Below are 26,832 nucleotides of genomic sequence, written 5' to 3' on the forward strand. Positions count from 1 at the left end.
ACATCACCAACAAACGATCATGGTCCAAACACACCACGACAGTCGTGAAGAGGGCACGACAAAACCTATTCCCCCTCAGGAGACTGAAAAGATTTGGCATGGGTCCTCAGATCCTCAAAAAGTTATACAGCTACACCATCGAAAGCATCCTGACTGGTTGCATCACCGCCTGGTATGGCAACTGTTTGGCCTCCGACCGCAAGGCACTACAGAGGGTAGTGCGTATGGCCCAGTACATCACTGGGGCCAAGCGTCCTGCCATCCAGGACCTCTATACCAGGCGTGTCAGAGGAAGGCCATGAAAATTGTCAAAGACTCCAGCCAACCTAGTCATAGACTGTTCTCTCTGCTACCGCACGGCAAGCGGTACCGGAACGCCAAGTCTAGGTCCAAAAGGCTTCTTAACAGCTTCTACCCCAAAGCCATAAGACTCCTGAACAGCTAATCATGGCTACCCGGACTATTTGCTCAGTTGTTATTGTTATTTTAAAAAACAAGGACATTTCTAAGTGACCCCAAACTTTTGAACAGTAGTGTACATATTACTCAATTACCTCGACTAACCGGTGCCCCCGCACATTGACTCTGTACCGGTACCCCCTGTATATAGCCTCCCTACTGCTATTTTTTACTTAACACTTTTTTTCTTAAGGATCAGACCCTTTTTTCCCATTTTCGCCTAAAATGACATACACAAATTTAACTGCCTGAAGCTCAGGACCTGAAGCAAGGATATGCATATTCTTGATACTATTTGAAAGGAAACACTTTGAAGTTTGTGGAAATGTGAAATTAATGTAGGAGAATAACACAAAAATTATATGGTAATACAAAATGTAAGTTTACACACTCCCAGGAATGTCATATATGACGGATCATTAGCTGATACACTAACTTTCACACATCTAGATGGCCGGGCGGGGTGGGTGTGGAGCCAGAGACAGCAGGGGTTCAAACTGTAGATCCCAGGTCCTACATTTGAATATAAAAATTGATTTTATCAAACAAAACTATACTACATTTTATCTCTAGGACCCTTAGGATGACAAATCAGAGTAGTACATCATTTACCTTCAGAGGTGAATGTATCAAACCAGTTGCCGTGATACGTTTTTTGTTGTTGTGCACTCTCCTAAAACAATAGCATTGTATTTTTTCACTGTAATAACTACTGTAAATTGGGCAGTTCAGTTAGATTGACAAGATTTTAAGCTTTCTGCCCATATAAGACATGTCTATGTCCAGTCATGCTAATCACATTATATAGTTAGCTCAACCGTCCCGTATACGGGACACCGATCCCGTAGAGGTTAAAACTGCATTGTTGGTTAAGGGCTTGTAAGTAAGCATTTCACTCTAAGGTCTACACCTGTTGTCCTTGGCGCATGTGGCAAATGAAATTTGATTTGATGCTCAAAGTGATCCGGGAACCCAAAAAGCTTTCAAGAGTATTTATTGACATCTAAAAATGGTTCCTTTTCCAGCTTGAAACCCCGATAGCACACAGATCAGAGGAATATAACTCAAGCTGGTATGGATGACAAGGACACAAAGATATAGGATCTCACAAGCAAACGACTCGTCGCGTTGCTCAGATTCACAGTTTTAAATTCAACTTCTGTACTTCAATACATTAATCACTCATATCATGATCTCTCACTCCATGATCGCGCCATGATCTTGCCATCACGGTTGACAACTCCATTGTATCCTCCTCCCAGAGTGCAAAGAACCTTGGCGTGACCCTGGACAACACCCTGTCGTTCTCTGCTAACATCAAAGCGGTGACCCGATCCTGTAGGTTCATGCTCTACAACATTTGCAGAGTACGACCCTACCTTACACAGGAAGTGGCACATGTCCTAATCCAGGCACTTGTCATCTCCCGTCTGGATTACTGCAACTCGCTGTTGGCTGGGCTCCCTGCCTGTGCCATTAAACCCCTACAACTCATCCAGAACGCTGCAGCCCGTCTGGTGTTCAACCTTCCCAAGTTCTCTTACGTCACCCCGCTCCTCCGCACACTCCACTGGCTTCCAGTTGAAGCTCGCATCTGCTACAAGACCATGGTGCTTGCCTACGGAGCTGTGAGGGGAACGGCACCTCCTTACCTTCAGGCTCTGATCAGTCCCTACACCCAAACGAGGGCATTGCGTTCTTCCACCTCTGGCCTGCTGGTCCCCCTACCTCTGCGGAAGCACAGTTCCTGCTCAGCCCAGTCAAAACTGTTTGCTGCTCTGGCACCCCAATGGTGGAACAAGCTCCCTCACGACGCCAGGACAGCGGAGTCACTGACCACCTTCCGGAGACACTTGAAACCCTACCTCTTTAAGGAATACCTGGGATAGTATAAAAGTAATCCTTCTAACCCCCCCACAAAAAAAATATAAAAAAATCATATATATATATATATATAAAAAATGAAAATAAAAAAATATACTCTAGAAATAAAAAATAACAAAATTAGATTATTATTTATTTTTTTCTAAAGTGGTTTCCCCACTGGCTATCATAAGGTGAATGCACCAATTTGTAAGTCGCTCTGGATAAGAGCGTCCGCTAAATGTCGTAAATGTAATGTAAAATATCAGTATGATAATCCTCTGGGGTGTCAACTCCACATTTACTTCGGCAGTTTGTTAAAATGTTATTAAGAAATAATTGACCATTTGGCCACTTAGTCATTTCATTTAATTCCAAAGTCATTACAAATTTCGTAAATACAATATTTGAGATTGTTATTAAAAGTGATTGAACGGGATTTTAAGCACCTACACATTTGTAACATATTGTACAAATTATAATTTGCAACATATCATACGAATTGCAGGAAAAAAACTAATATTTTTTCAGAACGTAACATATCATACGAAATGGTTGACGTTGTACACAATTTTGGCTCACGATCACTCCTTTCAAAACTACTAGCTGAAATTATATAAAAACTATCTAGCATCACTTTAACCCCCAACCCTGTCCATATTGTCCATAAGACCCATCATCACTCAACGTAATCCACCCACTCTGTATGGTTTATAGGTGTGTTGATGAAACCCTGGTCTAAGAACATGAAACCTAAAAAGGCACAATATTAATGTGGACTCTATCCCAGGGCGTTAACACTAAGGTTAACACATCAGTCACTGGCTTGTTAAGTGGCGTCAATGGGCTAGCTAAGCCTGGGAGCGTGGGAGCGTTACAACCCAGCTCCCAAATGGCACCCTATTCCCGATATAGTACACTACTTTTGACTAGGCCCATAAAGCTCTGGTCAGAAGTAGTGTACTATACACAGAGTGTACAAAACATTAAGAACACCTGCTCTTTCCATGACAGACACCAGGTGAAAGCTATGATCCCTTATTGATGTCACTAGTTAAATCCACTTCAAAATCAGTGTAGATGAAGGGGAGGAGACAGGTTAAATAAATATTTTTAAGCCTTGAGACAATTGAGAAGGTGTGCCACTCAGAGGGTGAATTAATTTAAGTGCTTTTGTACAGGGTATGGTAGAAGGTGCCAGGCGCACCGGTTTGTGTCAAGAATGGACATCCAGCCAACTTGACAACTGTGGGAAACATTGGAGTCAACATGGGCCAGTATTCCTGTGGAACGCTTTCGACACCTTCCAGAGTCCATGCCCCGGCGAATTGAGGCTGTTCAGGGGACAAAAGGTGGGGGTGCAACTCAACATTAGGAAGGTGTTCCTAATGTTTGGTATACTCAGTGTATTGTGAATAGGGTGTCATTTGGGACAGAGCCATAGACTAACGTACAGTATCACACCACAACACAGGACTGAGAGAGAAACCCTGCCTGGAAAAGGCTTTATGTTAATCATTTCCATTAATTTAATATAGGTTATTCGATTTACTATGTTCATTGAAATATGTGAGTATTAAAAAAAGGAGAGATATAGTAGCACACGACTGGATGAATGTTTGGAATTAATATGCAAAAGAGGCCTATTAAGCCATTGAGAAAGTGGACATGGCTTTGGTTGTGCTTGGTTATCCATTGGGAGTCAAAGGCACTATTTCCATCTCAACAGGTAGAAGCAGCAGAGCCAAGGAGTGCTCTCACACACACACACAGACACACACAAAAGCATGCACCAAGTCTTAGACACACACTAATACACGCCACAACAAAGGCTTGAGCACAACGACGTTCACTTGTTTGCTCAAAAACCTTCCGTCTTTCACAGACAAATGAACACTCACATACAGTGGGGGGAAAAAGTATTTAGTCAGCCACCAATTGTGCAAGTTCTCCCACTTAAAAAGATGAGAGAGGCCTGTAATTTTCATCATAGGTACACGTCAACTATGACAGACAAATTGAGAGAAAAAAAAATCCAGAAAATCACATTGTAGGATTTTTAATGAATTTATTTGCAAATTTTGGTGGAAAATAAGTATTTGGTCACCTACAAACAAGCAAGATTTCTGGCTCTCACAGACCTGTAACTTCTTCTTTAAGAGGCTCCTCTGTCCTCCAATTGTTACCTGTATTAATGGCACCTGTTTGAACTTGTTATCAGTATAAAAGACACCTGTCCACAACCTCAAACAGTCACACTCCAAACTCCACTATGGCCAAGACCAAAGAGCTGTCAAAGGACACCAGAAACAAAATTGTAGACCTGCACCAGGCTGGGAAGACTGAATCTGCAATAGGTAAGCAGCTTGGTTTGAAGAAATCAACTGTGGGAGCAATTATTAGGAAATGGAAGACATACAAGACCACTGATAATCTCCCTCGATCTGGGGCTCCACGCAAGATCTCACCCCGTGGGGTCAAAATGATCACAAGAACGGTGAGCAAAAATCCCAGAACCACACGGGGGGACCTAGTGAATGACCTGCAGAGAGCTGGGACCAAAGTAACAAAGCCTACCATCAGTAACACACTACGCCGCCAGGGACTCAAATCCTGCAGTGCCAGACGCGTCCCCCTGCTTAAGCCAGTACATGTCCAGGCCCGTCTGAAGTTTGCTAGAGTGCATTTGGATGATCCAGAAGAGGATTGGGAGAATGTCATATGGTCAGATGAAACCAAAATAGAACTTTTTGGTAAAAACTCAACTCGTCGTGTTTTGAGGACAAAGAATGCTGAGTTGCATTCAAAGAACACCATACCTACTGTGAAGCATGGGGGTGGAAACATCATGCTTTGGGGCTGTTTTTCTGCAAAGGGACCAGGACGACTGATCCGTGTAAAGGAAAGAATGAATGGGGCCATGTATCATGAGATTTTGAGTGAAAACCTCCTTCCATCAGCAAGGGCATTGAAGATGAAACGTGGCTGGGTCTTTCAGCATGACAATGATCCCAAACACACCGCCCGGGTAACGAAGGAGTGGCTTCGTGAGAAGCATTTCAAGGTCCTGGAGTGGCCTAGCCAGTCTCCAGATCTCAACCCTATAGAAAATCTTTGGAGGGAGTTGAAAGTCTGTGTTGCCCAGCGACAGCCCCAAAACATCACTGCTCTAGAGGAGATCTGCATGGAGGAATGGGCCAAAATACCAGCAACAGTGTGTGAAAACCTTGTGAAGACTTACAGAAAACATTTGACCTGTGTCATTGCCAACAAAGGGTATATAACAAAGTATTGAGAAACTTTTGTTATTGACCAAATACTTATTTTCCACCATAATTTGCAAATAAATTCATTAAAAATCCTACAATGTGATTTTCTGGATTTTTCTTTCTCATTTTGTCTGTCATAGTTGACGTGTACCTATGATGAAAATTACAGGCCTCTCTAATCTTTTTAAGTGGGAGAACTTGCACAATTGGTGGCTGACTAAATACTTTTTTCCCCACTGTAGCAATAAGTTGTCAGCCTTGATGAATAGAGACAGTTTGTGTCTTGGTGACTGAGGTTGGTGCGTTAAAAGGAGGGGTTATTTGCCACTGCAAAAATGTGGCTTTCATTGTTAATGAGACAGGTCCATATTTGGAGGAAGAATAAGGGGGCATATTCAGTTAGCATTAGGGATGTTGTGCTAACACGATAGCAAAACAACAATTAGCATTGCAGACGAGCGTCTGGGAAACCGCAGGAGCCAATCGGAGTAAATCAAGTGAGGGCATGATTTACTGCTTGGATATGGCCGTTTGAAGCGGCTGGACTTCCTCCCCCCACCCCTCCCCCCAACTCCCAACGGCCGTGACCTTTCAAAGCAGTCACACAGACAGAATGCCTTCTCTGAAGGCATTCTATCCATTTTAGCACGCTGTGGTTAGGCTGGCATCCCGGCAACAAGGAATATAACGCTGTCATTTAGGTGGGCAAAATCTTGGCTGTTCCAGAAGAGAGACATAACAGCCATATTCTCAACTTTTATTACTGTTGTTTGTAGACGTAACACTGCATATCCAGACAAAACAAAGTTTTGTAGTTTCTAAAATGGTGTTTACTATTTACATCTTATATTATTTTTTCATTGTTTTGCCATCTATTCTCCCACCCACATACCCATGTGCTTTTAAAAAGGATTTTAGCCTCTAATGGACCTCTGGAATCTACTCAGACCTATCTGCAGCACAGCCCGGACCAGAGTACCACAGCTGAACTCCTGCCAAATTGACTTAAAACACTGGAGCTTGTCAATACACAATTTGTAAATGGCAGGGAGTAGATTAAACATCCCAGGCTCAAATAGGGTGACTACGTCAAACACTCAGGTTATCAACAAGTAGTGCTGGGGGAACAAAATCGATACAGTTACCTATCGGGATATTCATTTTCATGATATATTGTATCGACAATATTGCAATATTAATTTTTTGGCACTAATTGGCTGTATCTGCACCAAAACTCCATTCATAGCTTGTTCTCCATCTTCTAGGGAGCCAATTTGTTTTCAGCACTTATTTTCATGACTGATCAAAACTCCTTTCCTCATGGCTCTCTCATCCCTCTGCAGCAGACATATGGTGAACAATATGTTTGCAACATCGAATCGCAATAAAATGACAGTATCGAATCGCAATACATATCGTATCGGCACCTAAGTATCGTAATAATATCGTATCGTGACAACCCATGCAATTCCCAGCCCTATCAACAAGTAAGCATATTTTATACAGTATATATATTTTATACAGTATATACAGTTGAAGTCGGAAGTTTTCATACACTTAGGTTGGAGTCATTAAAACTTGTTTTTCAACCACTCCACAAATTTCTTGTTAACAAACTATAGTTTTGGCAAGTCGGTTAGGACATCTACTTTGTGCATGACAAGTAATTTTTCCAACAATTATTTACAGACAGATTATTTCACTTATAATTCACTGTATCACAATTCCAGTGGGTCAGAAGTTTACATACACTAAATTGATTGTAACTTTAAACAGCTTGGAAAATTCCAGAAAATGATGTCATGGCTTTAGAAGCTTCTGATAGGCTAATTGACACCATTTTAAAAAACAAACAATTTATTTCACCTTTATTTAACCAGGTAAGCCAGTTGAGAACAAGTTCTCATTTACAACTGCGATCTGGCCAAGATAAAGCAAAGCGGTGCGATAAAAACAACAACACAGAGTTACATATGGGGTAAAAACAAAACATAAAGTCAAAAATGCAACAGAAAATATATATACAGTGTATGCAAATGTAGCAAGTTATGGAGGTAAGGCAATAAAAAGGCCATAGTGCAAAATAATTACAATTAGTATTAACACTGGAATGATAGATGTGCAAGAGATGATGTGCAAATAAAGATACTGGGGTGCAAATGAGCAAAATAAATAACAATATGGGGATGAGGTAGTTGGGTGGGCTAATTTCAGATGGGCTGTGTACAGGTGCAGTGATCGGTAAGGTGCTCTGACAACTGATGCTTAAAGTTAGTGAGGGAGATAAGAGTCTCCAGCTTCAGAGATTTTTGCAGTTCGTTCCAGTCATTGGCAGCAGAGAAATGGAAGGAATGGCGGCCAAAGGAGGTGTTGGCTTTGGGGATGACCAGTGAGATATACCTCCTGGAGCGCATACTACGGGTGGGTGTTGCTATGGTGACCAATGAGCTAAGATAAGGCAGGGATTTGCCTAGCAGTGATTTATAGATGGCCTGGAGCCAGTGGGTTTGGCGACGAATATGTAGTCTGGTCTGATGAAACAAAAATAGAACTGTTTGGCCATAATGACCATTGTTATGTTTGGAGGAAAAAGGGGGTACCTTGCAAGCCGAAGAACACCATCCCAACCGTGAAGCACGGGGGTGGCAGCATCATGCTGTGGGGGTGCTTTGCTGCAGGAGGGACTGGTGCACTTCACAAAATAGATGGCATCATGAGGAAGTAAAATTATGTGGATTTATTGAAGCAACAAGACATCAGTCAGGAAGTTGAAGCTTGGTCGCAAATGGGTCTTCCAAATGGACAATGACCCCAAGCATACTTCCAAAGTTGTGGCAAAATGGCTTAAGGACAACAAAGTCAAGGTATTGGAGTGGCCATCACAAAGCCCTGACCTCAATCCTATAGAAAATGTGTGGGCAGACTGAAAAAGCGTGTGCGAGTAAGGAGGCCTACAAACCTGACTCAGTTACACCAGCTCTGTCAGGAGGAATGGGCCAAAATTCACCCAATTTATTGTGGGAAGCTGGTGGAAGGCTACCCGAAACGTTTGACCGAAGTTAAACAATTTAAAGGCAATGCTACCAAATACTAATTTAGTGTATGTAAACTTCTGACCCACTGGGAATATGATGAAAGAAATAAAAGCTTAAATAAATTATTCTCTCCACTATTATTCTGACATTTCACATTCTTAAAATAAAGTGGTGATCCTAACTGACCTAAGACAGGGAATTTTTACTAGGATTAAATGTCAGGAATTGTGAAAAACTGACTTTAAATGTATTTGGCTAAGGTGTATGTAAACTTCCGAATTCAACTGTATGATATATATATATATATATATATATATATATATATATATTAAAGCTGATCTACCCCCACATTTTTTGGGTGAAATATCTGACATTTTGTTACAGAAAAATATCACGGAAGCCAAGAACAAGGCAATGAATCAACATGGTGCCGGAACAATTCAATTTACATTTACATTTTAGTATTTTAGCAGACGCTCTTATCCAGAGTGACTTACAGTTATTGAGTGCATACATTATTTTTTTATTTTTTCATACTGGACCCCCGTGGGAATCGAAACCACAACCCTGGCGTTGCAAACGCCATGCTCTACCAACTGAGCTACATCCCTGCCGGCCATTCCCTTCCCTACCCTGGACGACGCTGGGCCAATTATGCGCCGCCCCATGGGTCTCTTGGTCGCAGCCGGCTACGACAGAGCCTGGATTCGAACCAGGATCTCTAGTGGCACAGCTAGCACTGCGATGGAGTGCCTTAGACCACTGTGCCACTCAGGAGCGTAAATCAATTGATTCTCTTGTAGGCCTACTGTGTGTGCAATAAGCTATGAAAATTATTACATCTATTTCATTGGTCACCACTTTTTTTCTAATGAAAAACTGCTCAGTAACAGATAAAAAAAAGAACAAAAAAAGGGGAAAAGGTAGAGAAAATAAATCCCAGCGGTGAAAAATACATGAAGGCTTCAAAAGCATTTGTTTCCTAGCCAGGGAGTATTTCCACATGGATTGCTCTGCATACACAGACACTCAGGGGCCAGCACAGGGCCGACATAAAACACTACCCTTTTCCGCTTCAATTAGTCAGTTCACCAAACTTACATAAAACTAACCCACCTTCCCTCTGCTCTAAACACATTGTTTTAGACCTCACATTCACCCCATTCGTTGTTTCAAGAAGGGACACAATAAAGGGGGGGAGGGGAAAATGTGTGGTGCCACAGAAAAGTGCCTTTTTTTTTTATGTGCATGTGGGAATGCCACCTTCTGACAGGCCCGGTCGTGGCATTTTCTGCTCAGCTGGGCACAGCTGGGAGGCCCCTGTAAGCTCGCTCATCATCCCTGCTCTGTAAGGACAAACTCCATGGATTTCAATTCTGAGAATTGGTGACGGCTGTTTAAAGGGCTTCCGTAGATACAAAACAATGTTTTTTCTCTCCCTCCTTCTCTGTTGGGATGGATGGATCAGACAGTGGGAACATGTGATGGAAATCAGACCTAGTATGTAAGGTGTGTCTGAGCTGGGGATGTAACACATGTAAAAAAAATCTTAATGTTTAAACTGCCATTTTCTTACCAGTTTTCCGTAACAATTATAAGAAAAATTCAACATGAATTCACAATGCAGCGGCACTGCTGCCAGCAATGGTCCTCGACTCCTCTCAAGATTCGATTCCGCTAGGAGTCGACTCCTAAGATTCAGTATTTTTGGAAAGGAGGAGACTGATTAGTTGCCATACTTCCGAGAACACAAACACTTGCATCTTTTATAGCGAGCCAGCCAGGGATGGAGAGAGAGGGGAGGGGCACAGTATAGTCAGGTTGGCCACCAGGCAGACAGAGTCAGACCCGTGTACTAGACCTATCTATCGCAATGGAATGCTGTATCTCACAATTTCTTGGCTTGCAATGTCTCACAACTTCAGTAAAGCAGGGCCTATCATCAATGAATAGGCTAAGATATTCTACACACAACAGACCGAAGACCGAACACACACTTGCATCATTACCGAAGAGAAAGAGCAGTGGTGTAATCAATAGTCCAAACAGTATGCAACTAAAACTAGTTTCTATTGGACAAATTCAGAACTTCTATTAGACAAAATCTCGCAATGTCTTGCATGCCTCGCAAATTCACCAAAGTAGCCTAAAGGACACAGATTATGTTAGCTGTTGGTTTTCGGACATTTTCAATCTCTCTAGCTCAGGCCGTTATCCACACCTGCTTCAAGATGTCCACTATCATCCCGTGCCCCAGAAAGGGAAAGTAACTGAACGATTGCCGACCCGTAGCACACACTTCCGTCATCAGGAAGTATTTCAAGAGGCTAGTCAAAGACTACATCACCTCCTCCCTCCCCGACACACTCGACCCTCTCCAATTCGCCTACTGCTCCGACAGATCCACAGACAACGCAATCACCATTGCACTGCACAGTGCTCTCACCCACCTGGACAAGAGGAATGCAAATGTAAGGATGCTGTTCATCGACAACAGCTTGGCCTTCAATACCATAGTGCCCTCTAAGCTCACCACAAAGCTCACAACCCTGGGACTGAACTCCTCTCTATGCAACTGGGTCCTGGACTTCATGACAGGCCAACCCCAGGTGGTAAAGGTAGGCAACATTACCTCCTCCACACTAAGGCTCCACACTAAGGCTCCCCTCCTGTACTCCCTGTATACCCAAGACTGCATGGTCTCAGAGTTCCAACTCCATCATCAAGTTCGCTGATGACACGATAGTAGTCACGATAGTAGTAAGCCTGAATACCAACAACGACGAGACGGCCTACATGGAGGAGGTAGGCACTCTGACGGTGTGATGCCAAGTAAACAACCTCTCCCTCAATGTCAGCAAAACAAAGGAGCGGATTGTGGACTTCAGAACGAACCAGGCTGGGCACGCCCCCATCCTCATCAACGGGGCCACCGTGGAGACAGTCAAAAACATCAAATTCCAGACACCGTGGTGAAGGCTGTACGACAGCGACTCTTTAACCTCAGGAGGCTGAAGAAATCCGTCCTGACCCTGAGGGCCCTCACAGTGTTCTACAGGAGCACCATCGAGAGCATACTGTCAGGCTGCATCACAGCCTGGTACGGCAACTCCACCGCCGCTGACCGCAAGGCACTACAGAGGGTGGTACGCTCAGCCAAATGCACCATTGGGTGCACACTGCCTGCCCTCCCTGACGCTACAAGCTTGGCTCACCTGTATCTGGGGAGTTTCTCCCATTTTTCCCATTTTGCAGATCCTCTCAAGCTCTGTGCAGGTTGTATGGGGAGCATTGCTGCACAGCTATTTTCAGGTCTCTCCAGAGATGTTAGATCAGGTTCAAGTCTGGGCTCTGGCTGGGCCACTCAAGGACATTCAGAGACTTGTCCTGAACCCACTCCTGCATTGTCTTGGCTATGTGCTTAGGGTCATTGTCCTGTTGAAAAGGTGAACCTTCGCCCCAGTCTGAGGTCCTGAGCGCTCCGGAGCAGGTTTTCATTAAGGAGCTCTCTGTACTTTGCTCCGTTCATCTTTCCCTTGATCCTGACTAGTCTCCCAGTCCCTGCCGCTGAAAAACATCCTCACAGCATGATGCTGCCACCACCATTCTTCACCGTAGGGATGGTGCCATGTTTCCTCCAGACGTGACACTTGGCATTCAATCTTGTTTCTCATGGTCTCAGAGGCTTTAGGTGCCTTTTGGCAAACTCCAAGTGGGCTGTCATGTGTATTTTACTGAGGAGTGGCTTCCGTCTGGCCAGTCTACTATAAAAGGCCTGATTGGTGGAGTGCTGCAGAGATGGTTGTCCTTCTGGAAGGTTCTCCCATCTCCACAGAGGAACTCTGGAGCTCTGTCAGAGTGACCATCAGGTTCTTGGTCACCTCCCTGACCAAGGCCCTTCTCCCCCGATTGCTCAGTTTGGCTGGGTGGCCAGCTCTAGGAAGAGTCTTGGTGGTTCCAAACTTCTTCCTTTTAAGATTCCAGTATGAAAAATAAATAAAAATGTATGCACTCACTAACTGTAAGTCGCTCTGGATAAGAGCGCCTGCTAAATGACTAAAATGTAAATGTAAGAATGATGGAGGCCACTGTGTTCTTGGGGACCTTCAATGCTGCAGACATTTTTTGGTACCCTTCCCCAGATCTGTGCCTTGACACAATCCTGTCTCGAAGCTCTACGGACAATTCCTTCGACCTCATGGCTTGGTTTTTGCTCTGACATGCATTGTCAACTGTGGGACCTTATACAGTAATCCCTCGTTTATCGCGGGGGTTACGTTCCGAAAATGACCCGCGATAAGTGAAATCCGCGAAATAGATTATTTTTTTTTTTTTACAATTAGCAACTATTACATGTATACAAATACAGTGACTCACGTGTAGGCCGTTTCACTGCTCTTCAGACTGGGCCGCTGCATCCTGACTGCGCTCTGCAGTGTTCTCTTCTTCTGAAGCCCGCGGTGCAGGTGTGTTTGTTCGGGAGAAGAACATAGTGATAGGCAGCTGTTGTCGCTCTTTTTTCTTCTTTGCAAAAAGATCCTTGTACACCGACATGCCACCATCGATTACGTTGTAGAACTGTAACGAACGGCTCATCAAAGGGTCCCATTTCATTAGGAGATGTTCGAAATTACAAGATAATTTGGCCAACTTAATGTAAATTTGCCAAGCTGTTTTATGTACGTACACATAACTGCACGAGACGACAAAATGATAGCACAATTCGTAGCATGTTTTGATACAAGAAGCGGGAGTGAGTTTTTAGCGAATCAGAATGCAGAGCACAATGCACCAAAAAAAAAAAATGCATTATGAAAATCCGCGAAATAGCGAATCCGCGATAAGTGAACCGCGAAGTGGCGAGGGATCACTGTATAGACAGGTGTGTGCCTTTCCAAATCATGTCCAATCAATTGAATTTACCACAGGTGGACTCCAATCAAGTTGTAGAAACATCTCAAGGATGCAACAGAGTTCAATTTCGAGTCCCATAGCAAAGGGTCTGAATACTTATATAAATAAGGTATTTGCAAAAAATTCTAAAAACCTGTTTCTGCTTTGTCATTGTGAGGTATTGTGTGTAGATTGATTTTTATTTATTTAATCCATTTTAGAATAAGGCTGTAACGTAACAAAATATGGAAAAAGTCAAGGGGTCTGAATACATTCTGAAGGCACTGTACATGTTAATCATTTAATCCAAACTGCTTGCGCGTGACTGCGTAGCCAAGCGCTAAAATAGAACTTGGTTCTATTATAGACGCTGGACGCTCAGCAAGTCCCACCTCTCCCATCTACTCATTCGTTTTTATGAGCATATACCCACGTGGGTGATTGAAAGACGAACGAGGTCCACACTCCAGTCGGTGGCGGTAGTTCACCTTAAAGTTGGTTGCCAACCGCCATATAAAATCCACAGAAGAATGAACGAGGAGAGATGAATCAAAGAAAACAAACAAAAAACTAACTAAGTTTCCCCTTTTATCTGTGGATTAATTATTAGAGTAGAGAACACAGGATTTTGTGTGACTCAAAATGGGCCAACATTCTACAAAGATCCAGCAAAGAAATTGACCATATGCATTTCAGGTAAAAAAAACAACCCAATATTCATCTCCCAGGACAAATTAGCTAGCAACAGCAAGCTATTTAAATGTCCATTAATATTTCATATTTGTTTTGACCTGTCCCCAAATTAATATAGCTGGTTCACAGTTGGATTTGGTATTTTAACCTGCGTGTCATAAATGTGTCTGGTGGGGATAGACAAAATCATCATGCGCACGATGGCAGGCGGGCGGACGCATGCACGAGCGGAGCCGGTTTGGTAATCATGTAAGGATCCCAATCTCGTTTAGATGTTCACACCCCTAGTCTGAGCAGCAAACCCCCCTGCTGCTATTCATGTCAACTAATCTCCCTCTATCCTGTCTGGGGGCAGAACATTGCTTTTATAGCTAGTTGTAAACCTGGCTTTTATTCAGTTTCAGTTCTCTTTGAAACTGGTTGATTAAGTCTTAAGTGTTAAAAATGACCTTACATATTAAGTGTTCAAATACTTTTTACATTGATATTCACCCCTCTCCACCCCACTTTTCATGCTCATACATGCATTGTTCAGGGCAGGACACATCATATTACTCTATGCACTGCACAAGCACACATTAACTTTCCTCTGGAAAAGGTCAGATCCAGTAAATGAGGAATCGGTCTCACATGTACTTCCATACAGAATCTCCACCATTGGGCTATGACCTTAGCACCACTGATGGGACCATAAATCAAGGAAATTACAGAGTGGTGTTTCTTAATATCTCTAGACCTTATACTTCACATTAAACTTCTCGGGGGAAATTAAACTTTAGGACCTAATGACAAAGATTATCATTCTCTGATGATAATGACTCCACCAGTCTTCCTTCCCTCCATATCAGACACAGAGGCTGACAGAAAACTATATTTCCTACCATCGGAAAGGTTCAGCTGCCTCTTTTTCACTCATCGTCACTTTACACAATAATCAATATATTCTAGATGAGGTCTCATCCAGGTCGTCAAAATATTGACTTAAAATTAGCACAGCTGCCTCGTTTAATATTTTTTGCGTGTTCTTGCTTTGGGCAAAAGTGAGAATTTTCCCAGATGCTTTGGCTTTTCTGAGAACTAACAAACAAGGACAACATCATTAAAAATACCTGAGAAGCAAGTGTAAAAAACTAGCAAAACAAATAAGGAGTTGTGTACGTGAGGGCCGAAAGGCAACTGGCACAAAGCATCATGGGAAGGCCGGACAATTAATGGTGAATTACCACAGCGTTTGGAGGGGAAGCAGATCCTAGATCTGTACCTACTGTAGGGGAAACTTTACCCTGTAGTGCTTACCATAGGAGAAGGAGGAATGCAAGATGTCGGTCTTGGAGTCGTCACCTCGCCAGTGAGGGAAGGGGTCCCTGAAATTCACAAATTGGGAAGGGTTGAGTCAAACTCTGACACCACATGACAAAGGCCTTTCTTTCTAAGCATGTCCCTTTGTATGGTGTCTCTCGACATGCATGTTTTTCCACTACCAAATCCACTCCACACTACTTTGTTCTGTGAATGATTTATAATAATATGCCATTTAGCAGACGCTTTTATCCAAAGCGACTTACAGTCATGTGTGCATACATTTTTACGTATGGGTGGTCCCGGGGATCAAACCCACTACCCTGGCGTTACAAGCGCCATGCTCTACCAATTGATACTAATCTACAAAACTGCTTTTTTATTTTAGTACATGTATGGCTAAAATCCATTTCTCTTCTCGGTTGGTGCATTGATGAATTCAGGTGACTGAGAAGAGTCAATACTAATTGTGACCTAACAGGAATGGAACACTGAATTGAGAGGTGTTAACACAATAAGCTAGAGTGTTTCAATACAGTTGCACTATCACCTCTTAAAATCAACTAGCAATGAAGTTCAGTGATCTACAGACGCATGTAAAGAGATTATCTACATGAAGGCCTTTTAGAGAGATTTCACTTACCGATTTTGACATGGATATCTTGGTCTAAATAAAGTACCTACACTGAGTGTACAAAACACTTTTCTTTCCATGACAGACTGACCAGGTGAATCCAGGTGAAAGCTATGATCCCTTATTGATGCCACTTGTTAAATCCACTTCAAATCAATGTAGCTGAAGGGGAGGAGACAGGTTTAAAGACTCATTTTTAAGCCTTGAGACAACTGAGACATGGATTGTGTATTCGTGCCATTCAGAGGGTGAATGGGCAAGACAAAATATTTAAATGCCTTTGAACGGGGTATGGTAGTGGTGCCAGGCGCACCGGTTTGTGTCAAGAACTGCAACGCTGCTGGGTTTTTCACACTCAAGGTCATCCAGCCAACTTGACACAACTGTGGGATGCACTGGAGTCAAAATGGGCCAGCATCCCTGTAGAACGCTTTCGACACCTTGTAGAGTCCATGCCCCGACGAATTGAGGCTGTTCTGAGGGCAAAAGCTGGGGTGCAACTCAATATTAGGAAGGTGTTCTTAATGGTTTTGTTCACTCAGTATACAGTGAGGGAAAAAAGTATTTGATCCCCTGCTGATTTTGTACGTTTGCCCACTAACAAAGACATGATCAGTCTATAATTTTAATGGTAGGTTTATTTGAACAGTGAGAGACAGAATAACAAAAAAAAAATCCAGAAAAACGCATGTCAACATTTTTATAAATGGATTTGCATTTTAATGAGGGAAATAAGTATTTGACCCCTCTGCAAAACATGACTTAGTACTTGGTGGCCAAACCCTTGTTGGCAATCACAGAGGTCAGACGTTTCTTGTAGTTGGCCACCAGGTTTGCACACATTTCAGGAGGGATTTTGTCCCACTCCTCTTTGCAGATCTTCTCCAAGTCATTAAGGTTTCGAGGCTGACGTTTGGCAACTCTAAACTTCAGCTCCCTCCAAGATTTTCTATGGGATTAAGGTCTGGAGACTGGCTAGGCCACTCCAGGACCTTAATATGCTTCTTCTTGAGCCACTCCTTTGTTGCCTTGGCCGTGTGTTTTGGGTCATTGTCATGCTGGAATACCCATCCACGACCCATTTTCAATGCCCTGGCTGAGGGAAGGAGGTTCTCACCCAAGATTTGATGGTACATGGCCCCGGCCATCGTCCCTTTGATGCGGTGAAGTTGTCCTGTCCCCTTAGCAGAAAAACACCCCCAAAGCATAATGTTTCCACCTCCATGTTTGACGTTGGGGATGGTGTTCTTAGGGTCATAGGCAGCATTCCTCCTCCTCCAAACACGGCGAGTTGAGTTGATGCCAAAGAGCTCCATTTTGGTCTCATCTGACCACAACACTTTCACCCAGTTCTCCTCTGAATCATTCAGATGTTCATTGGCAAACTTCAGACGGGCCTGTATATGTGCTTTCTTGAGCAGGGGGACCTAGCGGGCGCTGCAGGATTTCACTCCTTCACGGTGTAGTGTGTTACCAATTGTTTTCTTGGTGACTATGGTCCCAGCTGCCTTGAGATCATTGACAAGATCCTCCCGTGTAGTTCTGGGCTGATTCCTCACCGTTCTCATGATCATTGCAACTCCACGAGGTGAGAACTTGCATGGAGCCCCAGGCCGAGGGAGATTGACAGTTCTTTTGTGTTTCTTCCATTTGCGAATAATCGCACCAACTGTTGTCACCTTCTCACCAAGCTGCTTGGCGATGGTCTTGTAGCCCATTCCAGCCTTGTGTAGGTCTACAATCTTGTCCCTGACATCCTTGGAGAGCTCTTTGGTCTTGGCCATGGTGGAGAGTTTGGAATCTGATTGATTGATTGCTTCTGTGGACAGGTGTCTTTTATACAGGTAACAAACTGAGATTAGGAGCACTCCCTTTAAGAGTGTGCTCCTAATCTCAGCTCGTTACCTGTATAAAAGACACCTGGGAGCCAGAAATCTTTCTGATTGAGAGGGGGTCAAATACTTATTTCCCTCATTAAAATGCAAATCAATTTATAACATTTTTTACATGCGTTTTTCTGGATTTTTTTTTGTTATTCTGTCTCTCACTGTTCAAATAAACCTACCATTAAAATTATAGACTGATCATTTCTTTGTCAGTGGGCAAACGTACAAAATCAGCAGGGGATCAAATACTTTTTTCCCTCACTGTATATAGTCCCATATAGTCATAGTACTGACTCATCGAAAACAGATAATTCACTCATTGAGTAATGTATTTATATAATATATTAATCAATTTGAAATATATACATAGGGATGAATTAACATATTGAACTATGTTGTTATAATGACTACACTATTGTCAGTAGACGCTGGATTGCATAATGTATTTTGGTCAGACTGGCGTTGGCCATCGACTGACTGCGCCTCTTGGGAGGAGAGCAGTCGTCAGCTAGTTGGGATCATTATCGCCAAACAAGACACACTGCCGAGCCAACAAATGAAAACCCTAGCATAATAACCTCAGTAGATTCTGCTGTGTGCACGTACAGTGCCTTCGGAATGTATTCAGACCCCTTGACTTTTTCCACATTTTGTTACGTTACAGCCTTATTCTAAAATGGATTGAATAAAAACATTTCCTCAGCAATCTACACACAATACCCCATAATGATGAAGCGAAATGTTTGCAAAAAAAAGTATAAAATAAAAATACGATTATTTATAGACCCTTTGCTATGAGACTGGAAGTTGAGCTCAGGTGCATCCTGTTTCCATTGATCATTCTTGAGATGTTTCTACAACTTGATTGGAGTCCACCTGTGGTAAATTCAATTGATTGGAAATGATTTGGAAAGGCACACACCTGTCTATATAAGGTCCCACAGTTGACAGTGCATGTCAGAGCAAAAACCAAGCCATGAGGTCAAAGGAATTGTCTGTTGATCTCCGATACAGATTTGAGGAAGGGTAGCAAAATATTTCTGCAGCACTGAAGGTCCCCAAGAACACAGTGGCCGCCATTATTTTTAAATGGAAGAAGTTTGGAACCACCAAGACTCTTCCTAGAGCTGGCCGCCCGGCCAAACTGTGCAATCGGGGGAGAAGGGCCTTGGTCGGGGAGGTGACCAAGAACCCGATGGTCACTCTGACAGAGCTCTAAAGTTCCTCTGTGGAGATGGGAGAACATTCCAGCAGGACAACCATCTCTGCAGCACTCCACCATTCAGGCCTTTATGGTAGAGTGCCAGACTGAAGCCACTCCTCAGTAAAAGGCACATGACAGCCCGCTTGGAGATTGCCAAAAGGCACCTAAAGACTCTCAGACCATGAGAAACAAGATTCTATGGTCTGATGAAACCAAGATTGAACTCTTTGGCCTGAATGCCAAGCGTCACGTCTGGAGGAAACCTGGCACCATCCCTATGGTAAAGCATGGTGGTGGCAACATCATGCTGTTGGGATGTTTTTCAGCGGCAGGGACTGGGAGACTAGTCAGGGTCGAGGGAAAGATGAACAGAGCAAACTACAGAGAGATCCTTGATGAAAACCTGCTCCGGAGCACTCAGGACCTCAGACTGGGGCGAAGGTTCAACTTCCAACAAGACAACGACCATAAGCACACAGCCAAGACAACACAGGAGTGGCTTCGGGACAAGTCTCTGAATGTCCTTGAATGGCCCAGCCAGAGCCCGGACTTGAACCCGATTTAACATATCTGGAGAGACATGAAAATAGCTGTGCAGCAACACTCCCCATCCAACCTGACAGAGCTTGTGAGGATCTGCAGAGAAGAATGGGAGAAACTCCCCAAAATATAGGTGTGCCAAGCTTGTAGCGTCATTCCCAAGAAGACTCAAGGCTGTAATCGCTGCCAAAGGTGCTTCAACAAAGTAAAGGGTCTGAATACTTATGTAAATGTGATATTTCAGTTTTTAATTTTTAATAAATTACGAAACAATTCTAAAAACCTGTTTTTGCTTCATCATTATGGGATATTGTGTGTAGATTGATGAGAGGAAAAACACAATTTAATCCATTTTAGAATAAGGCTGTAATGTAACAAAATGTGGAAAAAGTCAAGGGGTCTGAATACTTTCCGAATGCACTGTATATTAACTAAATCTCTTAATGCTTCAAATGATCTTAAGAGAATCAACAGCAGACGGAAAAGAACACTCCTGTTTACCTTGTCAGGTGTACCTCAGGTATGGGCCTCAGCTCTTTGGACGTGAAGTTCTCCACAACTGGCGAGTCCAGGTTAGCCGAGCCGTTGCTAAGGCGGTCGCTGCTCTCGTATCCCGACTCGGTGCGCTGGAACTTCCAGTTGTCACTGCGCACCTTCAGCGTGCTCGCCATCACCGTGCTGCCCTTTGACCTGTCCTTGCCCTCTGACTCCAGTGAACTGCGGCTGCCGCCCGTCTCGGGCCGCTGCTCGTCCTCGTAGATGGTCATCAGGCTCTTGGGCTTGTGCTCCTCGCACCCGCCCCATGTGAAGTCCCGGTCCCTGTCTCTTTCGGGGGAGGGTGGCGCCACCTCCTGGCTGGAGGGTATCCGGTGGGGACTGTGCTGCCGGTGCGCCTGACTCCCTCCACCACCACCACCAACGCCACTTATCACACTATCCACGTTTAGCACCTCGCGCATGGGCTTCCATGGCCGACTTGGCCTGCTGCTACTACTGCTGCTAGAACTGGAGTTACGGCCACCGTCCCGGCTCCCAGGGCGCTCCCGCGAGTCCTGGCTGCTGTCCGTGTCGTAGCCGTTAGAAAGCTGCTCCAGTCTCCGGCTGTAATGGCCGCCACCGGAGCCCCCACCGCCGCTGGGCAGGGCTGGTAGTACCTGGACACTGGAGTGAGGAGGCCCCTCATGAGTGGAGGACCTGCCGCCAAAGTGGGGGGTCCTCTCGGTCCTGGTGGGCCCTTTGCCCTGGCTGGCATACAGGTGCGGCTTGAAGCAATTCTCCGGCGGGGAGGCGGAGCGCGAGTACCTCTCTGGTATTGGCTCTGAAGGAAAGAGAGCGGGATTTTATGAGAATTTATTCAAGTGTAGTGTTTAGGAGGACATGGACAGTGTGTGGGTACACATTTCGTAAGGACATTGGCCTAGAGGTCTGTCTGCTACTTACAAGGATGTGGTAAGCTTTTTCTACAGATATTGCTGTTCAAATATGAAAGAAATATCAAGATCATTTACCCTAGATGTTAAAAGCTGCTGTCCTCTTCAAATTTGTTGGCTACAATGAGGTAGAAAACATCCAGCAAAACGTATTTAGAGCTTCCATGTTTTTCTTACAATATGAGACAAAATAAACACGTTGGGCGACATCTATAATAATATAATATGCCATTTAGCAGACACTTTTATCCAAAGCGACTTACAGTCATGCGTGCATACATTTTTGTGTATGGGTGGTCCCGGGGATCGAACCCACTACCCTGGCGTTACAAGCGCCGTGCTCTACCAGCTGAGCTACAGAGGACCACAGTCAATGACACATCTGTCATTACAAAGTCGCCAAGGCTTGTCTGAAAAGAGGCAAACAAAACCCACTGAGTCACATCAATTCCTCCGAGGCCAAAGTAGGGTGGGAGGAGAGGACCTTAAAAAATCCTTAGGAAAATAACCTTTTCTGGTTGATGTCGCTAAGAAAGTCACTTTTTCTACGGGGGAAATGCTGATTCCAACATTGCACTCGAGCTGGCGTACTATCCAAACTGCTGCCTTTAATGCCAAATGCCAGTGTATTGTGAAAACCTTGCCAAGTGCAACAACTCTCGACTTTTAATGCCATTCCAAGCCAGACACAGGGTTTTCTAAGGAAGACCGCAGGGGTGTAGTGGGGTATGGGAACAATGAGGTTGTGGTTTATTGTACGTCTGTAGACATGAGGAAGGTATAAATAATGGACGGCGGGATGCCGTGTGTGTCTCCGTGGCGTAGCAGTATGGGTAGCAACCTCACGCTGTGATGTCTGTGGAGATATTAATGATGAAAGGTGGCCGTGTGTGTGTGTGTGTGTGTGTGTATACGTACTCCCTGCTGGCTGTCCATGACTCCTTGAATAGAGGAGTCTGTTGCCTAGAGATGTGTATGACTGAGGACAAATTGTTTGTGTGTGTACGAGACAGAGTCATGCCGGCCACTTTCTAAAAATATGACTAGACTGGACATCTCCACTGGAACAGTACAGTGATATATGTTATTCAATGGGAGGGGTATGCAGTAAAGATTAACTTGTGAAATATATGCCCTTTTAATTGCCGTTCAACTATATTTACTGAAAGCGCTTCATCAAAGACTAACAGAAGATGCACTAAGGGACAATTATTCAACATTAGGATGACTGGGTCCAATGGGTCTGTTGGATGGAGCATTCATTGTTCCTCCAACATCAGGGTTGTGGGTTTTATTCCCACACATGCTACATTTGTACTGGTCTGGATGTACAGTTGAAGTCGGACGTTCACATACACCTTAGCCAAATAAATTTAAACTCAGTTTTTCACAATTCCTGACATTTAATCCTAGGAAAAATTCCCTGTCTTAGGTCAGTTAGGATCACCAGAATGTGAAATAATATAAATAAAATAATAGTAGAGAGAATAATTTATTTCAGCTTTATTTCTTTCATCACATTCCCAGTGGGTCAGAAGTTTACATACACTCAATTAGTATTTGGTAGCATTGCCTTTAAATTGTTTAACTTGGGTCAAACATTTCAGGTAGCCTTCCTCAAGCTTCCCACAGTAAGTTGGGTGAATTTTGGCCCATTCCTCCTGACCGAGCTGGTGTAACTGAGTCAGGTTTGTAGGCCTCCTTGCTCGCACACACCTTTTCAGTTCTGCCCACACATTTTCTATAGGATTGAGGTCAGGGCTTTGTGATGGCCACTCCAATCCCTTGACTTTGTTGTCCTTCAGCCATTTTGCAACAACTTTGTAAGTATGCTTGGGGTCATTGTCCATTTGGGAGACCCATTTGCGACCAAGCATTAACTTCCTGACTGATGTCTTGAGATGTTGCTTCAATTTATCCACATAATTTTCCTTCCTCATGATGCCATCTATTTTGTGAAGTACACCAGTCCCTACTGCAGCAAAGCACCCCCACAGCATGATGCTGCCACCCCCGTGCTTCACGGTTGGGATGGTGTTCTTCGGCTTGCAAGCATCCCCCTTTTTCCTCCAAACATAACGATGGTCATTATGGCCAAACAGTTCTATTTTTGTTTCATCAGACCAGAGGACATTTCTCCAAAAAGTACGATCTTTGTCCCCATGTGCAGTTGCAAACCGTAGTCAGGCTTTTTAATGGCGGTTTTTGAGCAGTGGCTTCTTCCTTGCTGAGCGGCCTTTCAGGTTATGTCGATATAGGACTCGTTTTACTGTGGATATAGATATTTTTGTACCAGTTTCTTCCAGCATTTTCACAAGGTCCTTTGCTGTTGTTCTGGGAATGATTTGCACTTTTCGCACCAAAGTACGTTCATCTCTAGGAGACAGAACCCGTCTCCTTCCTGAGCGGAATGACGGCTACGTGGTCCCATGGTGTTTATACTTGCGTGCTATTTTTTGTACAGATGAACGTGGTACCTTCAGGCGTTTGGGAGGTCTACCATTTTTTTTCTGAGGTCTTGGCTGATTTCTTTTGATTTTCCCATGATGTCAAGCAAAGAGGCACTGAGCCTTGCAATACATCCACAGGTACACCTCCAATTGACTCAAATGATGTCAATTAGCCTATCAGAAGCTTCTAAAGCCATGACATCATTTTCTGGAATTGTGATCTGTCTGAAAACAATTGTTGGAAAAATTACTTGTGTCATGCACAAAGTAGATGTCCTAACCGACTTGCCAAAACTATAGTTTGTTAACAAGAAATTTGTGGAGTGGTTGAAAAACGAGTTTTAATGACTCCAACCTAAGTGTATGTAAACTTCCGACTTCAACTGTACGTTTTATAACTGGAAGTCCCCTGATATAAAAATGTGTCTAAATCACCATATGAATATTCATTAATAGCATGACAGGGCGTGTGATCTTGGATTGAGGCCTTCACTGAGTCTCAGGTGTGCAGAAAGAGTTATGGGAGGTTATATTCCACAGCGCCTCGGATGTAACCTCCCCTGAGAGATGGAGTCGCTACGGATAGGGAATCTGCTGACGGGGCGTGCAAGAGTTAAATCACCTCGAACATAATTTACGCTGTTCACATTGTGTGTGTGAGAGACTCGTGTGATATTTTACGTGCGATTTTGTGCATGTGTGTCCGTCTATGTAAGCGTTTCTGTGAACTGGTCTAGCTGTGTGTGTGCGTGCATGTGTACGCACGTGCGACAAAGACAAAGATGGTCTAACTATGCATGTGTACAATGCTAACACAGCATGCTTGTCATTTAGGGTTGGAAGCTAAATGTCAACACAGTTACACTATGCAAGATGAAAACAGGGAAAAATGTGTCCTGGTAACACTAACTGCAATGTCCCAAATGATAACCTATTTCGTACATGGTGCACTACTTTTGACCAAAGCCCTGTGGTCAAAAGTAGTGCATTATATAGAGAATAGGATGACGCCAATGTCTCCCATTGACACCAACTCTCCCTATCTGACCTTAATGCTAACTTTCTTATTTTGCTATTATTTTTGTGAAGGGACAGAAAATCGTTAAAGACTCCAGCCACCCAAGCCATAGACTGTTCTCTCTGCTTCCGCATGGCAAGCGGTACTGGTGCATCAAGTCTGACACCAGCAGGCTCCTGAACAGTTTCTATCCAAAAGCCATAAGACTGCTAAATAGCTAACAAAATAGGTACACGGATTATCCGAGTTGATCCTTGTATTTTATTTTTCCACTGTCTCTATGCACACTCACAGGGCCCTACACACTACACACACTGACACTCCAACACACACACAAACACTCACATCATAATTTGCTCACACACACACGCACACCCCCTCACATAAAATTGTCATATGCACTGCTGCTACTCTGTTTATCATTTATCCTATACATATCTACCCCTATCGATTCAGTATCCCTGCACATTGTAAATATGGTAGTGGAACTGACCAGGTATATAGTATTCTTACTTACTTTATCGTGTACTTCTTACATATTTTTCTCGTATGTTTTTGTTCTACCTCATGTTATTTTTAGTATTACATTGTTATTGATTACTGCACTGTTGGGTTTAGAGCTCGCAAGAAAGGCATTTCACTGTCCTTGCGCACGTGACATTAAAACTTGAAACTAAAACTGTCAAGTAGCTTTGAAGTCAGCATTTTAGCAGAGAGCTAGCCTGGTCACGAGCAGCATTAGAGATAGATTTATTCCACTTACATGAACTCACCTCCAGCATCACCATTCATCAAGGCCATGACGCTAGCCTCTGTTAGCCTGGTGCATTCAATCATAATGGGACGTGAGCCTGGTGCTAACAGGGTGGCTATGGGGGCTAGTTCAATTTCAGTTCCTTGCACCTTGCCCTTAGTTCCAACCCGTTTGGTGTTCACAGAAATGAAACGACAGGACAGGTGAGGAAATATGACAGAGGGTTAGAGACCAAGGAGGAAAGGGGTGAAGTTGCCTGTAGACACTGATCTATGATCAGTTTGGCATTTTCCTCCAATGGTTCAGGTTAGGCTTTGGGGAGGGTATGCTGATCCTATTTCCGTTCTTATGAACAATTTAGAGATTGCTTTCAAATCGATCTACATGTAATTCCCCCACCAACACACACAGCAAACCTCAATACCTTTGAGGGACTATTTATGGTAGCATGGGAGGGGTTAGGCTATAGGAGGGTGGTAGTGGGTCTCCTGTAACCATAGATGTTGCCTTATTTCTATTGCTGGCCTAGATATAAGCAATATGGGTCCAGGGCCATGATCCTACTCTCACATACTCCACTAACGCTGTCATGTGAACACTCAAGACATTGAAATGGCACTTACGGACAGCAGCTAGGAATCCAAATAGAACAGGGCTGATATAGCCACTACCACAGTATCCAGTAGTGAGAGAACAGTATCCAGTAGTGAGAGAACAGTATCCAGTAGTGAGAGAACAGTACGTGGAAGGGCCTGATTAAAAAGGGAGGGAGAGATGATCCCCATCCTGACACATTGCTCCCAAACCACCCTGCCTGGTTGGCCATGCTTGTTTGTTGTGCATTTTTATGTTGGTAATGATGGGTTGTGTGTGTACTGTGTAGAGCATTGTGTCAAGGGTAATATTGTATTTTCATTGGTGTGTGTGTGTACATGCATGGTGCAATGCCACTATTGTTTCATATCAGTTGCTTTTCCTCTCTGTGTGTGTAGTATGTGTGTGTAGATTTGCCTGTGTGTGTGTGTGTGTGTGTGTGTGTGTGTGTGTATAGCTCCATACCACGGTAGCGGGTGTCCTGTCTCCTCCTCTCCGTCCTGTCCTGGTCTCTCCTGGAGGGGTGCATCCCCCGGACCTCCCCTGCCTTCTGGACCACCTCTCTGGAGATGTCCTTCAGACGGCTCTTAGGATCACTGGTGCCCAGCTTCACTGCACAACAGGGAGAAAGAAACATATTCTACACTACATTCCATTTCAGTCATTTTGAGAAACAGAGTGACATCCAATAGACAATACAAGGAGAACAACACACCAAAAAGAACAAGTAGTCAAACACGGAGGGGTAAAGTCCTTTCTACCTCTAATCCCAACACAAACTACAGTCACTTAGGGAGGGAGTGGGGATGGC

General features: G+C 43.8%; 1 protein-coding gene across 1 annotated transcript in view; it reads right to left on the reverse strand.

Annotated features, from left to right (window-relative positions):
- LOC121572095 (inactive ubiquitin carboxyl-terminal hydrolase 53-like) overlaps positions 1 to 26,832 on the reverse strand; it is a 77,277-nt gene that overhangs the window by 9,096 nt on the left and 41,349 nt on the right. Inside the window, exons 12-14 of the mRNA XM_045221749.1 lie at positions 26,487 to 26,633; positions 20,277 to 21,093; positions 15,509 to 15,576 (exon numbers count right to left, since the gene is read on the reverse strand). Coding sequence (XP_045077684.1) covers positions 15,509 to 15,576; positions 20,277 to 21,093; positions 26,487 to 26,633 — 1,032 coding nt within the window. The remainder of the gene's footprint in view (positions 1 to 15,508; positions 15,577 to 20,276; positions 21,094 to 26,486; positions 26,634 to 26,832) is intronic.

The sequence above is a fragment of the Coregonus clupeaformis genome, chromosome 8 (genome assembly GCF_020615455.1).
Source record: "Coregonus clupeaformis isolate EN_2021a chromosome 8, ASM2061545v1, whole genome shotgun sequence".
Lineage (NCBI taxonomy): Eukaryota > Metazoa > Chordata > Actinopteri > Salmoniformes > Salmonidae > Coregonus > Coregonus clupeaformis.